This window comes from Hipposideros armiger, unplaced genomic scaffold (assembly GCF_001890085.2).
Source record: "Hipposideros armiger isolate ML-2016 unplaced genomic scaffold, ASM189008v1 scaffold_972, whole genome shotgun sequence".
Taxonomy (NCBI): Eukaryota; Metazoa; Chordata; class Mammalia; order Chiroptera; family Hipposideridae; genus Hipposideros; species Hipposideros armiger.
In genome coordinates, this window is record NW_017732322.1 from 361,615 (window position 1) to 378,342 (window position 16,728).

A 16,728-nucleotide genomic window follows, 5' to 3' on the forward strand; every position below is an offset into this window, starting at 1 on the left:
ACTCTCTTCTGAAGTTTTTAGGTACAAGGCAAATATTCCCCAATGGAGAAAAATCTGTCTGACTAAATATGTTAGCTTGATACCAAAGAAACCATAGGCATTCTTTATATCCAAATAACGGGCTGACTAAATTCCCATTATTCTGACCTGCAGTCTTATAGAGAAAATGCTGTGATTGAGGCTGCTTAAAATGACAAAATGGACTTTACTCCATCATCAAAAAAGAGTGGTTGAACGACCTTGTTGGCCTTTCTTTCTCTTTCCTCTGTACTAGTTCAGAGATAGTCGAGGATCAGCAAAGTGTGGTCATGTATCAACAATTGATTCATATTTTAAAAATATTTAGTTGGCTGATAGGCATAGGCATACTCAAACATATTTAGCCCCCAAAAATTTAATAGAGGGACTTACTCTCCTTTAAGATTGCACAAGTGTTGGGGATTTGGAAGAAATCTGCAGCCATTCTTTTTACAATAAATGAGGCTAAAGGATTGTACAAAAGCATTAGCAGCGGTTTCTGATTAACATGCCTCTTCTTTTAAATATACAATGTGATTTTCTAGGTGAGTGATCTTCAAAGTATGGTCCCTGGACCAACAGCATGAACATCACTTGGAACGTATTAAAGGCACAGACTCTGGGGTCCCACTCAAGACCTACTGAGTCAGAAATTCAGGGTGTGGGGCAGCAATCTATGATTCTAACACATAGTGCTATGGATTGACTTGTGTTTGTCCATTTCCCCTTCTCCCCACCAGGTTATATGTTGAAGCCCAAAACCCTAATGTGATGATATTTGGAGGTGGGGTCTTTAGGAGATAAGTAGGTTTGGATGAAGTTGTGAGGGTAGGGTCCTCATGATGGGATTAGTACCCTGAAGAGATCAGAGAGCTTTTTTTCTCTCTCCTTCCAAAGATTGTCTGCTTTTTGTCTCATTCAAAAAAGGAAAGACATTTTGGGACAAAATCCAGGGGCCGTATAAGGAACATCCTTGCCATTTCTAAATAAATGTCACTCTCTACAGTTATCTTGTTTCCCCTGCTAAAAGATAGAATGTTTGGTCATCTATTTTTGAGTTTATGATATTATAAGATATCTTCTCCTCCACCACCTATATTATTGAAAGTCACTGGATTGTGGGTTCCAGTTTGTGAGTTAGTGCGTCAAGAAAATAATGAACCACTTTGTTATAAAATGTTCTAAATATTATTTAAAAATCTATATAACATTGAAAAAACTCGTAGATGTTGGATTTTAAAGTCATTGGAACATAATCTTTGAAGTGTTATCATGTATGTAACATATAAATGTTAAAAGCAGATTTTACTCTTCAGCTTTGACTAATGCAATGTTTGCAATTAAACTCTTTGCCAGTAGGTGGTGCTAGAAAGTTTAAAATTTATTCCAATAATGTAGTTGAACTTCCTGAAAAAGCTGTGCTAAAATCTTTTTTTAAAAAACGTTATGAAACCACACACACACACACACACACACACACACACACACACAACTAACCCCTGCTTGTTTTTGTTACAGCTCCATTTAAGACAGTTCGACTTGTTGGTGGTAGTGGCCCTCACGAGGGGAGAGTGGAGATTTTCCATGATGGCCAGTGGGGTACAGTTTGTGATGACCACTGGGAATTGCGTGGTGGACTGGTCATCTGTAGGAGTTTGGGATTCCAAGGTGTTCGAAATGTGCATAAGAGAGCTAATTTTGGACAAGGTAATTTTTTAAGATGTTATTTATTTGTTTGTTTGTTTATTCATTTTAATGAAGCATAGGTGTTCTCTAATAGGTAGAATCCAGTAGAGACAGGAACATATAAGATAGGAAGAAATATTCTATGTAGGATTTTTTTTAAATGGCCATTCCTATAAAGTGGAAATGAACAGAAAGGATTATTAAAAACAAATGACAATCGTCAGGTAGGATAATCCTTACCTGTTTCTCCTTTTGGAAGGTGGATTAGAACATGGTGATTGGAGTTGGCATGACTTGTGATTAACAGCTCTACATAATCAGGACTTGCAACACCCTGATTGCTCATATCTGATTTTTCTTAAAAAAAACAAAAACAAAAAAACCAAAACAAAAACAAATGACGTATGCTCTTTGACAACTTTTAATATTTAAATTTCATTTAGATTCAATTGGCTAGATGGAGAGTACTAACACAAAGGAAAATAGAGTGGGACAGGTGAGTTACTGACAAGGCATGACATCCTGGGAAGCTCAGTTTACATCGCTGCGTCTGTGTGTGCTCGCTCATAATCTCTCCTCGGGGGAACTGGAGAAGAGGATGACAGCTTTTTTGCATTTACCTCCCAGTCATGTCCTACAGGAATGAGATCTATCCTTGGTGCATGATGGAGCACCTGTACTCTGAAAGGACAGTGAAAAGCCATGAAAGAGAAAGAAGCAATTATATGGGTTTTCTGTACCTACTGCTTCTACTCCTTTAAGGAACACGATGGAAATAAGGAAAGGGAAAAAGGTTACTATTTGAGGTTGATAAACCATTGATTAATTCTTTTGCTGTGTGAAAAATGTGCATATTTCACCTGGATGGCTCAGTAACCTGTTCTATGAATGTATTAAGAGAGCTAGGAAGAAAATTTGCAGGGGACAAAATATTTGAATATGTACCCATGACATTTCTACTATCATATTTTTGTTCTAAATTATCACCTTAAAATAGGTTTTATGTGTAATTAAACATATGCAACTGTTTCAATTCTGAATGACAACGAGATTAGGAAAGAGTAACCATATATATAAATAATAACATTTTAAAGTCAATATATCCTACTTATTTATCCTACTCTCCAAATTGGATAAATAATTGGTTTCTCTGAAGTTGATATTACCAAGACAAACAAACTAACAAAAAAAGTTGGCCTTCTTGGTTTCAAAATTATTATTCTAAATAAATATGGGCAAGAGAAAATTATATGCAAAATTATAAATATGAGATTATCTGATAATGCTATTTTATCTATAGTGATAAAACAGGAGAATGTGTCAAAGCATCATATCAAAAGACTAGAACAAGATAAGATTGACTTCTTAAATTCATGAGATATTGTTAACTAATGTTATTCTACAATTTATTGAGTAATAGTTATGTGCCAGGCATTGTGATAAACACCTGAATATAAAAATAGGTCACGATTCCATCCTTTATTCCTTAACCTAAATGAATCCACTATGTCAGATTTAAGAGATTAATTTAAGTGGGAGTCCAGATTCTAAAGTCTCCAGAGACCAGAAAAATAATATAATTTCATGAAAAGCCATGACAAGACAGAAGAGTAGTTAAGTTGAGAGTTTCTGTGCCTAGGTTAAGCCCCTGGTCACTAGCTTTTCATTTGTGTCTTAAAGGTTTAAAAAGGAGAAATAAAGGAAATAGAAAATATCTGTAATTGGCCGCAACCAAATAGATCTTTGAAATTTCCAAATGTTCCATCTCTATTACACTTTCAGAACTTTTCCCCCAGATTGAAAAGTGTGGGACTAAAATCATTTTAGCACCTGAAAAATTGACCTCCTAAAGCAAAATGGTTATAAATGTCAATAAACTACATTTTTTGTTGGTGGTGTTCCAGAGAGGGGGGAAAGAAAAACATCCCCAACTCTTGGCCACTAGACAATCAAATGAATTAGTTAATCATTTAGCAAGTTTAAGCTGCCAATTTGCATTTCCACAATATTGTATGGGAAGAGAATTCATTTCTATGGTAACTAAGATCTATAGCATAAATAGCTATTTCAGATACATGATTGTATAAAACATTTCAAATGACAGCATCTATGAGGTGGGCAGCTACAGTTTTAATAGAAGGCACACGATTCTCATCCACAGTGCCTTTACTCACTTGGTAGGTGGCTAAAAATTCTTGTTTTAGAAATAGCATGTGATGATCTGAATTCTTAGGATGTGCTTTTGTTGACAAAATGAAATATAGTTTGCCAGTTGTCTAGATAATTTAATCTATGTGAACTAGCTGACTAGCTCAATCCAAAAAAGAGGAAAATACACTGACATGCCTTTTATCAAGATGAATTATTGCATAGCTTACTTTATTCAAAGAGTTGACAACTCTGCATTTAGCTTTCTATCTTTAAGAAACAAGCCTGGTAGTACAGTTTATTAATTCCTTATACGTTGAAGTAAACCTTTAATCTGTTACAAAGAGAAAACCAACTCCAGGGAAACTAATAACGTTTGGCAAAATACAATCTGTGGTAGGAAAGACAACAAGATGGTGTACCCCTGCTTTATTTCTTCTGTGAATATGAAGCCTTGTCATAGACTTCTAAGCTGTTTTTCCATTGACGTTCCCAAACACAGACGGTAAAGACACAGCTGGAGACTACTGTTTTAAGATTGCATTAACTTTAAGGCCTGGTCCCACAAGTAAAATACTCTTTATCCCCCAGCTTTTATTCATTCCTGCTCATATCCCTAGACATTTCTGGTCTAAAGCATTGGTAAAAAGGAAGAGAATAAGTATTTTAAAATACTGGCAAGAAAATGTTTTCTATTTAAATAAGTAATGAAACAATAGAGTTTAGTCTCCTGTGGTTGTTTTGTTGGCTATACGGAGTCAATTTTCTTCAGTTTTCTTCAAATAATTGACTATTTCTCTAAGATGAATGTCCGATTTTAGTTAGGCTGTGTATTTGTGATAGTTGGTGATTCTATACATTATATTACAGTTTCATTATAATAGAACAACAAGGCACGCCAGAATTCTATTTTTCACATTTTCAAGGGCCGGCTAAAGTGAATTGGAAAGACTGGGCATTTGATAACTAAGGAGCTACAAATGGAAACTTTAGCTCTGATACGTATGTCTCAGAATTTCAATTTTTTTTCAATGAAATAAGAATAATAATAATACCAACCCAGCAGATTTATTTTGAATCTTAAATGAGCTGTCATACAAAATGGGCCCAGTACAAAGCCTGTCTCATAGCATTGCTCAAGAGTTGGGCAGAGATTGCCACCAAAGATATAATTACAAGTTTATTTTCCATCCTTTTTGAGCGGTATTGGGTTGTTGGAAAAGTCATGACATATTTTTTCTATGTTTTTCATTGCAAAAATGCATCATGCCTTTTCCGACAACCCAATCGAAGAGTCAGCTCAGTATTATATGGTATACTGACAGCAGTGGTGTCCCAAGGTTCATAAAGTTGAGTTTGTACTATTGTACAGAGTCTGTTCTATTGTACAGACAGGTGTGACAGAAGTGCACTGTGCAGGAACTCTGATGACTTCCCCATTGCCCCCAAAGCAGGTCCAGCTCTCGTCTCCGCTCTCTATGTAGAATTCAGTGCCAAACAACTGAAGAATGATTATGAGCATTTTAAAATAGCAAAGCAAGATGAGCTGAGAGAAATACTGGAACTGAGGTGACTGGTTCTGAAGAACAAGAATCTGAGAAATAAATTTCATGATCGGCTTCATTGAACATAGCATTTTAAGAAACAGGCTTACCTTGTAAGCTGATTTGGGATTAGACATGGCAAACAACCTCTTTATGGAAAGCTGTTTGAACTCCTAATTTCCCCACTCCTCCACCTTAAATTTACAGTTTCACTCAGGGGTAAAAGAAAAAGCCATTTGGAATGCAGAAAAGAGACAGGAAAGGAAACTTAGAAATATGAGTGGAGGAAACGGGAAGAGGAAGAGATGCATTAGAATTTTTAATTATTTGTCATTTCTTAGGGAAGTAAAAAGAATCAGATTAATATGACTTTATGCATTATTAGTAAAATTGAAACAAGAAGGAAAAACTTGAATGTATTCCCACTGTATAACTCCCCCCATTAAAGAAAGAATACAATTTTCTGGACACAGTCTCCCCCACTCCCTTTTATTTTCTGGTTTTAAAATAGCAATCCTGGCTTACAGAGAAGCAGCTGAAAAAAATAAAAAAAAAGATTTATAGGAAAAAGCTTAAAGCACGCTCCTTTAAATAATAGTTTCTTCCATTTGGATGCACCTTTTGCATAAAGTGAAATGATCTTTCTTTTTCCTGAGTAGACAAAAAGGTTAAGGAAACATGGAGAGGTACCTGGTGCTTGTCATTGCAAGAGCAGGAAAGGGGGAGTGAGTCACTTCTATTCTGTGCAGGCTCTCCAATCTCTTATCCCAGTGGCCTCCCTGTAGCAAACTTGGATGATGAACTTGACCTGACAATGGCGGTACTCCGGGAATTTGTCCTCGGCATCTCTGAGCCTGCATGCTGATGTGGGAAGTGCAAGTGGACCTGGAGCAGCTATCTCATCTCCTTCTCAGTTTATAGAAGTTTGTGCTGAAGTTTCAAACTTGAAAGCAGAAAACAAAAGAAAATTCTAAACATAAATGTCATCGTTGATTCATTATTCCTTTCACATTCCATAATCAATTTTTAAATGGAATTTTAAAAAAAATATTAGAATAAACTGAAGGAGATCAAAAATATAACTGCACCTCTGCTTTAGTGAATGGGAGTAAAAATAATCTCAGAAATAAATAAAATATACCAATGGGTCAGAAGTCAAATACATACTGATCCCTGCAGTAGATGTTTAGATGTCGGATATTATAGAACCTGATAGAGCCTATAGGGTTCTTAACATATTTGTCTGGTTACTTATGGGAACAAAGACAATACTAAGTATGAAATAATATTGTTTGTCAAGAGCTTACTACATGATTTTACTTAGTGTACACAGTGCCTGTGAGAAACAGATATTATAGCCCCAGTTTTTCATAAAGTAAGTAAAGCTGTCATCTGTCACAAACCTTCCCCAAATTTGCATAGCTATTGTGGTTGGTGGGGGAAGGTCTAGATTCATTGTCTTAGACTGTCTCTTTACTAGACAGAATGTCCTAAATTCTTTATCCTTAAGAACATCATGTCTAAAGAGCTTGCTTCTTCAAAACAAATTTTTTTTTTTAATTGGGGAATTGGAGGAGGGGAACAGGCTGGGGGAATGAGGAGGGGGACCAGCCAAGCTGTTGTTCTTAAATCTTAGTTGTGGAGGGCGCCAGTCACCATCTGGCTGTCTGTCGGCAGCACGTGGCCTCTAATCTAAGCTCAAGGTGCTGTGTTACAATCTTAGTTGCGGGTGGGCGTAGCCACCATCCCAAGTGGGAGTTGAACCAGCAGCCTTGTTGTTAAGAGTGCATGCTTTATCCACTGAGCCATCCGGGAGGCAGCTCAGCTCAAGGTACCGAGTTCAGTCTTAGTTGTGGGTGGGGTAGCCCACCATTGAACAGGCAGTCTTGTTAGGAGCACGTGCTCTCACAATCTGAGCTATCCTGCCACCTGTTGGCAGCTCAGCGGCAGCTCAGCTCGGGCGCAGCATTCCTGGCCCATGTGGGAATTGAACCAGTGGCCCCATTGCTCAGAGCTCGCGCTCTTAAGCTAACTCTTAACCAACTGAGCCACTTGGCCGGCCCCAAAATTTTAAAATCATAGAATTTTAAAGGTAAATGAAATCTTAGAGGTGTTTTAGCCACACCTTTTTATTCTGCATATATGATAAAACAAGGAAAAGAAGTGGCTTCTTTAGAAACACAAAATTAGAATCCAAAATTGTAGCCTGTTTACTTACCCATTTTGTATTCCGATTCCCATGCCATTTTCAAATTTGACCCCCCCAAAAAAAATGTTTTTCTTGACAGAGAAGCTGTTGACAAAGTACTTCCCAATTAGAAGCTTTAAGTATACAAATTCATATCACCCAACCATAATTGGATTTAATTAAAATTCTTTCAGAGATTTTTGCCCATTTGTGATTTTTGCTTCCCCACATATCTACTCAGCAGCTAATCTCAAATCTCATCATTTTACTAAATATCTGGCTAATGTATGAAATCTGATTACCTTTTCTTTTTTTCATGAAAGTGGTAGGTTACTGAAGATTGGATTAAAAGAAACTCAAATCTCTTAAAGAAATAACAACATCTGTATTTTTTAAAAAGACATTACGAGGAAATGGTATCATCTGTCAAGCATATGGTCAAGCATCACAAACCAAACTCATAAAATTTCAGAAGTAATGAACAAATTTATCATTGTTCTGCTTTTGGAAACACCAAGTCAGTCAGTTTGTCCTCTCATAGCCCTCAAATTGTGAAGATGTATTGATTGTTAAGTAGATAAATAAATAGATGATAGATTACAGAATAAAAACATATCTAAAATATACACATCAATTTTGCATAGGTTTCCATTTTTTAGTAGAAAGGATAGTTCAGAGGCAAAAAAATGACAGTGACAGCAGCAACAATAAAATCCTTGAATAACCTTTATTACCTGAGAAATAAAAGCAAATTTGTTTTTCCATCTTTGAGGTTTGCATAAGATAACATTTTATTAATCTTATGCTACCTTTTGTATTAATTTTTAATGCAGAAAACAATTTTGAAGGATATGGGAAATGCATATTAAATAAAATTTTCCCTTAGGCTCAATAGTTCTAAATATATTAGTATAAAAGTAAAACAACAAATCTTCAAAAATTATTTCTGTAACTCTAGTTGGGCTTCAATGTAGACAATACATATGACAACTTTCTAAAGGTCATTATGTTCTGTTGTTTTGCTCTGTTCTTTCTGTCATTTTGAGAAAGCCATTCATCCTTCCTGAATGTCAATCTATTTACCCACGAAATTAAGATAATTGGCATTATTTTACAAGCTTATTAGAAGAGTAACTTTTAAAAATCATATGCAAAAAGACCTACTACATTCACTGTGTCTGAAAACATGCTCACTGTGTCTGAATCTTTTCCACTTAGAGAAAGACCAGAGTTACAAATTGGCACAATATATGTATCATAGCCACATGTTCTTGGTGGAAAAAGCACTGGAATAAGAGCTAGGTATTCGAGATGCAAGCATCACTTCTGCGGCTTATTACATGTGCAACCTCAGTTGCTCCATCTACCTAAATCAGAAGCCCTCACTAGGAGGCCAGTCCCAGAGAGAATGGATTTTGATTTTGTTCACGCGTGCAGGGACTCAAAACAGATTTGTTGAACAACCGAATCTAATAATTCAGAAGATTGCAGTAAATCATTGATTTAAAGGCACTGGCTCTAGGCAGGTAGAAGGTGGACATGCTCCATCTTTCATTAGCTGTGTGACCTTGGGCAGTTACTTATTCTCTCTGATTTTTACTTTCCTCAACAGTAAAATGACACTAAAGAAGCACTTAACATTTTAAGGTTATTTGAGGATTCAATGAGATAACAGATCAAAAGTAGTTTGAATGTTTCCCTTCAACATTGTAAATTCTTCCAAGAGTGGGCTTAAATGTCCGTTATTATTATGACAGCTTTGGTATTCTAACATTCATGAATTCCTTTCCTGTGGTTTCTAAAAACTTGTGCCCATATTGTCAGCACACTCATTGACTAAATAACGTCTGTCTTGAGGTGCCCCTGTGGGGGTAGCGGTGCTGGTGCTGCAACCATTGGGAGGTCTCGCTCTTAATTCTCTCTTTCTGGATTGTAAAAAGTCTGCACTGCTGATATCTAAATCCAGTGATGAGATGTACAAAAACGTAGAGTGAAAGCATCACAGTACCCTGGGTACAGATGCTGTGGAGCCATACCATTCTCGTGTTCCCATTTATGACAGAGACGCAGCTTTCACAAAAAGTTTTACTTGTATTTATTTATACAATTTATAAGTGTCCATAAATGGAGTAAATACCATTTATAAATGCCCCACTCTTTTGACTCCCTTCCGTGTTAACATGGGAGTAGCTTTGCTCTTTGTGCAATTGTTATTATTTGCCTATATTTTTGAGTAGCCCTTTTGGACTTCCAAAAAGTTGGCAAAGACTTTATATGCAGTATTTAAAAAGAAACACATACACAAAAAATGCTCACACATACCGACACTCACAAATACAAATGGGACTATGCCATACCTAGTAAGAGCAATTTGGGAACCAAAAAGTGTTCCTGGAAAGATTTCTGATTTTGAGATCATATTTTCTTAATCTTTTTCTTTTTATCTTCCTTAAAATTTCAAGTTGAAAAGACTCAGCGCTGTTATAAACATTTCAAAAACACTGGGCCTCTCCAGGTTACTATTACTACTCTTAAAATTAATCAGTCCAAGAAAACCTTTGCATTTTTAATAGAAATATTGTTTGAATCCTAATGCTTTAATTATAATACTAAATGAAAAATACAGTATTCCTAATTACCACAATAATGTAAACCACAATATACTTTTGTTTCATCTTTGGATCATTCTAGTGAAGCCACAAATTATTCAAAAATTAAGTGATTCCACCAATTTATTTTATATGTGGAAATCAAAATTTCCTATCTAATTCTAAAAGTAAATAAAAACATAGACCATCACAGAAAATGTCTATATAGCCATCCTATTAACTATCCATCTGGCTTATGGATTCTTCTTCCATATTTCTGCCAGACACACACTTCTCAAATATAGTTCTGAAAATGTCATTTCTTTTGGTAACTCACAATATAAAATTCAAAAAATGTATAGCATGGTCCCAGCTTTCTATCCAACCTTCCTAATGAGTCCTTCCATCATTAATATACTTTTTGTTTTAGATGCCAGGAGACTGTTAACTATTCTTATACCTCAATCATTTTCATGCTTCCCTCACTATATGGAGTGACTTTTTTTATACATGGAAACCTCCATCCATTTTTTTAAGGTTTGGTCAAATGTTATCCACATTGTGATTACAAAATCCCCAATATCTGCTAATTTATTCATATATTATGTGCACATACTACTATTCAAATGTATACATTATTAACCATGTATACATTGTTAACTTATTGAGTTCACAGAATATTTGGAAAATCAGTAAGTAACATCATTGTATGTGACATTATAAGTGCCTCTTTGAAAAACAAGTCTTCATTTAACACTTTTATAGCTACACAGGGTTCTGTTTCTAAGTTGAATTTATTTCTAAATATGTTTCATATAGTTCTTGTGACTGAGTCTTTTAACATATTGATCCAAATGAAAAAAAATGATTTATTGATTATGCTTACAGTATAACATATTACCCTCCACCAGTTTTGCAAAGGTATTTGTTCAAATTTAGCTGCTAAATTATCAGTTTCTTGAAATGTTCTTGAAAACTCATTAGGATGAGTTTTTTGCAATATTATATATTTAACAAAACCCGATGAAATCATTCATTTAGAAGTTTTCAAAGGTTCTGTTTCTAAAGGTTTTAAATGTAAAAGAAGTAACTTTTATATGTGATACACTTAGAAAATCTTTAGAGAATATCAGAAAAACATTTCCAAACATTCAGTTTTAAAATTATCTTTTCTTTCTGTGAATTCCTTTCAAAAAAGTGATTGTTTTCTTCTTCATTGATAAAAAATAATGTTATTATCTTAAAAGTGACAGTTGTTTGTGTATTTAGATAAATATCAGCTAGGTAGCTTACAGTACAGCCATTGTTTTTCCTTCTAGTGTCTGAGGAAGAGTTCAGACAAAGGATAAGTAAAGAATAAGTGTTAGTTGTGCTATTTTCCTGTTGTTTGCGTGTACTTGCAATTAATAATCCATGGCCTTCTAATAGGACAGTCTGTAAGCCCTTTGCTGGTTGTATTAGTCTTAGTTTAATTAAAAATAGATAATGTATTTGGTAAACCAGGCACATGTAAAATGAAATACACTAGAAGCAAGAACTCCAGGGTATCTTATGTTCAGATACACCTCATACAGACATGCTTAGATCATCAGGTCATCGCATATATCCATTATTATTAAAGGTTATTTCTTTCCTTATTTAAAAAAAAAATAAAACCAATTTGGTAAATTCTTAGAACAAGCCAATCATTCTTTAATCTATGATTTTGTGGAACTGTGTATGTCCTTTTGTTATAGCTCTTATGCTTTGTATTTTACACATTGACAGAATATAAAGTTTTCTGGGGTAGGGGATTAATTTGTGAATCCTCATAGAGATCACAGAACTTGTATATACATAAAGAACAACACATGGCTTTGTTTCACTCAAACATAAACACTAACTACACTTACTACTGCAGTTATGTCTGATTTTTGCAGGTACTGGTCCAATATGGCTGGATGAAGTATTTTGTTTGGGGAGAGAATCATCAATCGAAGAGTGTAAAATTAATCAATGGGGTGCGAGAACCTGTTTACATTCTGAAGATGCTGGAGTCACTTGTACTTTTTAATGTATCATTTTTTTATTTACATATATAAAATAATTGCAAAATGATTTGTATTACTTTGTTCCGTTAAAGTCAGTTTAATGAACATTTTAGGAATCAAGAATATTGTCCAAAGATAAGGAATATTTAAAAATTACCAGATAAACATATTGAACACCTTCATACTGACTATATGTCTATATTTGAGCCATTTTAACACTAGGTTTTTAAATAGAATTTTATTATATAGTGACTTACATATTGAATTGAATATATTGAAGTTTAAGTTGTCTAGGTTACAAATGTCAGTAATAATGAAAACACATTCCATTAATGTCTCCAATTTATATCTTCATTGCAAGATTATAATGTTTGTCATTTCTGTCTTTGTAATCTATTTAGTTGACTTTAGTTTATTTTTTGAATAATGAGAAGGTAGAGGAAATTTTCTTTGTGCCAAGTTTGCAAAATTTTCAACCCGTATATATTTTTAAAGAAAGAATCTTATTCATCTATCAAGATCTCTGAATATGCAATAACTTGGCTGTTAGGTAACATGTTAATGATACATTTTATCCATGATGGAAAACTCAGCAGGAGGTTTTACAGGCCTATATATTAATATGGTCAATAATAACAGAATTAATAACATGGTTATTAACAATTATAACATGCTTATTTTACATGATCATGTGTTGACAGTTTCTGTTTTTGGTTTCGTTTTTGGTGGGGTTTTTTTTGGGGGGGGTGTTTGTTTGTTTGTTTTACTGAATCATAAATTTAGTTGAAAACAGGACTTACAAGAAAAGGCACAGGCCCACCACTGCTATGTTTGTCCAAATAATTGGTGAATCAAAGATGTCATTTCAACATGGAGCTCAGATTGTTATGCATTTAAATTAAGTTGAATAATTAGATTGCTACAATTCTGGGAGACTATGTTTAAAATGTAAATGCACCTGCTTACTCCATTTAAATTAACAGCAAGCACATGTCTTGAGTGCAGAAGGAAGTTTCAATGATCCTTCTTTGGAGTCTTTCTTGAAGTCAGTCCCTGCCTCCTCCCCTATGCTGGATCTAAAAATGTATCGATGTAGCGATGCTAGAACTACATTTCCCAGGATGCTCTTTCCTAAGTTCCGATTTATCAGGGACCACAAAAGACATTTTGCATGGGATTGGGAAACTGAGAGTTTAGCAGCAGTCAGAGTTCTTTTAATGCTCAGAAAGTTGCTTCAGGGGCATCAGGGCACTGATCCAGCATACACTGGTTGTCCCTGCTCAGCTGGCTGACCGGGTTTCCAGGACTGCAGTGCCTGTAGCTCCTCATGTTCCCTCTGGAGCCTCTTTCAGTTTTCTCCGACTCCTAGTCTGGGTGCACATTTAGCTCCATAATCAATTCACCCCCTTCTCATGAGGCCACCTGAACCATCCAACTTGGAGGCAGTGAGAAAAGAATGCAGGTTCTAGCTCATCTTCTTGGGCTCTGTTGTGTCCTTGCTTTCTCCCAGTTCATGTCCACCTTCCCTTTTAAATTGCAACCCTGCTGACTTCAGACAACCCAGCATCAGGCAGAAAAACAACAGACTTTTCTTAGACTGCTTAATCAGCAACCAAAACCCACAATTGCATAAGATCACATACCCTAAAGGGAACAAAGCAAGAGTTGCTCTGCACTTTGAGACGGTGGCTAGAAAACAGACAGAAGAATACAGGGCATTTAATAATTACAGTGGTGGGCTAGATATTTAGACTCTCTTCCCGTTTATAAAAAATGGAATTATTTTTAATTACTTTGTGCTTTCTGAAAGCAATGTGATGCTGAGACTGAAACACATGGGCCCAGGTTTTAAGAGTTACATAAAGCATCAAACTATTGTGCTGTTTTTCTACAAAAATGTCAAGTACGTAAGAATTTTTATAAAGGGAAATTACTCTATTTTTAATAACTCTAGAATTGAATGTGACCCTTAAAGCTCTTTGGGGCTCCCTGAATGAAAATCTTTAGAATTATACACCTAGACTTAGTTTAGGGAGGGGAAAAAAAAGACTGAAATACATTTGCTAAATACCCATTAAGAACTTGCCTAGGGCCAAATAAGTTCAATCAAACCTGTAAAACATTTCCATTTTTGTTTCAGAAAAATAAAAGTCTTTGATGCTTCATGCCTGCAACACTGCCCTAAAAAGACTGATACAATGAATGACAAATTGTTCACTTATTTGCTTTTGTTAGATTCATAAAACAGCCCTCTTTTAAAGGTTCAATTACAGAATAAAGTGAAAACAGCTACCATTCTGAATAAGGGCTTATTAGGGAAGAAGTCAAGTCCTGCTTACTTTCAGAGAACTAATTGGTGATATATCCAAGTCAGCTGCCAGCGTGATTAGAGGGGTAAAAGGAATAACCTGAGAAAGTTCAGAATAAAAAAAGAAGGAAGCAGGAAAAGGAGAGAAAGGAAAGGAAGACAAGATGAGAAGAGATGATCCAAGGAAGAGCAAATATGCTAACCATCACTTCATCAGACATTGAAAGTTTTGAATTACAAGGTAAGTCAGTTTGTGATATTTTTAAACATCTTATGCTGAAGAGATGAGGTAACAAATTAATTGGGAAAAAATGGCTTTGGGGACTGTAGTGGTACTAGACAATTATTTTTATCTCAACAAATTCTAAACTTGACTTCCTACTTAAAAACAGTTTTATTCCATATTACAGGTAAAAGGGAATCAAGCCATTTAAGAGAACAAATTTATCATAAAAATGTCCTTCCAGCGTCTGTGTGCTCAAATTATAATTGCGGTAGATCTCCACCTATAAACTTGACTTACGTTTACCTAGAGACACCAGAGCAAACATGTCCTATGCTAGAAACGCCGTTTGATGTGTTTTCCATTTTACAATAGAATTATAATATTATCTTTTAATCATTAACGTTGAGATTGTTATATCACATTAAGATAAAGCACAAATACATTCTGTGCCTGTAGATGATGCTCTTCTCGTAGAGTTGGAAAACTTAAACAATTCATTATTATTTCCCAAGTGCCTTCTCCATGAACAGGAGAGCAGCGTTATTTCATGGAAAGGCTAACACTTATTAGGAGCCAGGGGAAGCTGTCGGTATACTTGGCAGACGAAGGAAGACCCACATTTCTGTCCTGGCTGTGCCTCTTTGTTGCTGCATGTTCTTTACGGAAGTCGTTTCACCTTTAATCCTCAAACCCTAGCAAACAAAATAGGAATGATTATATGTGACTTACCTAACTCAGGGTGTGAGTGTGAAAACCACAGGTGAACATAAATTACTGACAGAAGTCATTCATTTTCTAGTAACCCTAATATTTACTAGTTCCCTGCCCGCCCCCCACCCCTCACCCCCCGACACACACACACACACACACACACACACACACACACACACACACATTTGATGGTGTTACTATAGTACAAGTAAAGAAATTAAATTAATTTGAAGTTGCTTTTGTGTTCTAGACTGTGTCCTTTTCATTTTGATGTGACTTTGAGACACCCACACATTATAGCTTCCTTAGGGATAAAAAGGTGATAGTGCTCTATAAATTAAAGTAGAAAGTTTATTGTGTATCGGGGACTTTTCATTCAGATCTTTAGGCAGAGAGAAATGCTGTGTGAATCATCTTAGTCTAATTTAGTGAAGGAATTGACTTGTAAACTGAAAAACATTTAAAAAAATAAACAATTTAAGGAACATTTCCCAGGCTGCCTGGGGTATTTGGCTCGTCCAGTGCAGGCAGCCAGCTCTATATGCATCAGGGAAACAGAGAGAAAGAGGAATTCACAGGCTGATCCTACATGAAGCCACAGCAGAAACCTCAGATCAAGAAGCATTGGTAAAAAACATGCCCCAGATGAATTTACTTTCCTCCATCTCCCAAAGCTCCAGTTCCTTTACTGAGTAGTTTTCTCTCCTTCCATCAGCTCTCTCCTCTCTCCAGATTTTTTAACATTCCCCTCCCCTAGAAAGGCTTGGAGTTTCATTAGAAAGCTGTTAGACTAAAACTGGCTGGTCCTAGCGAACACTGGCCAAGTTCTTGCTCCAAACCCCTTGCTCTTTGAGTCAGTAAGCCAGCACCTGACACAGCATACATGCCAGTCAGGCTGTGGAAAGTTACAGAGAAGCTGGAAACGAGAAAGAAAAAGGGAAGAAAGTAGAGCCCTTCTTCGGATGTGGTTATAATGTGAAGGAAAAGAATGTGGTTTATTCAGCACAGAGGAGATTGGTGTAAGCAGTGCCACAAAAGGATAAAACTTGAACAGTCTGAGCAGAACGCTAAGAGCTGAAAACAAACCAACCAATTGCTCCAATTCAGGAGTTTTTAATTGGATTTAAGAGGCATCTGGGAGCCACTGTAAAGCCATAGAATGGGAAATAATATCTAATGATGATGGTGGCCCGAAGAAAAGCTGATTGTAGCCTTGAGAAACTAACTGGTGATGCAAAATGCCAGACACCTGTTTCATTTAGCTCAATAGTGGGTTTGCTT

General features: G+C 35.7%; 1 protein-coding gene across 1 annotated transcript in view; it reads left to right on the forward strand.

The window, feature by feature from the left end:
- MSR1 (macrophage scavenger receptor 1) overlaps nucleotides 1-12,823 on the forward strand; it is a 100,415-nt gene extending 87,592 nt beyond the window's left edge. Inside the window, exons 7-8 of the mRNA XM_019631026.1 lie at nucleotides 1,513-1,725; nucleotides 12,092-12,823. Coding sequence (XP_019486571.1) covers nucleotides 1,513-1,725; nucleotides 12,092-12,225 — 347 coding nt within the window. The 3' untranslated portion in view covers nucleotides 12,226-12,823. The remainder of the gene's footprint in view (nucleotides 1-1,512; nucleotides 1,726-12,091) is intronic.
- The last annotated feature ends 3,905 nt before the right edge of the window (nucleotides 12,824-16,728 follow it).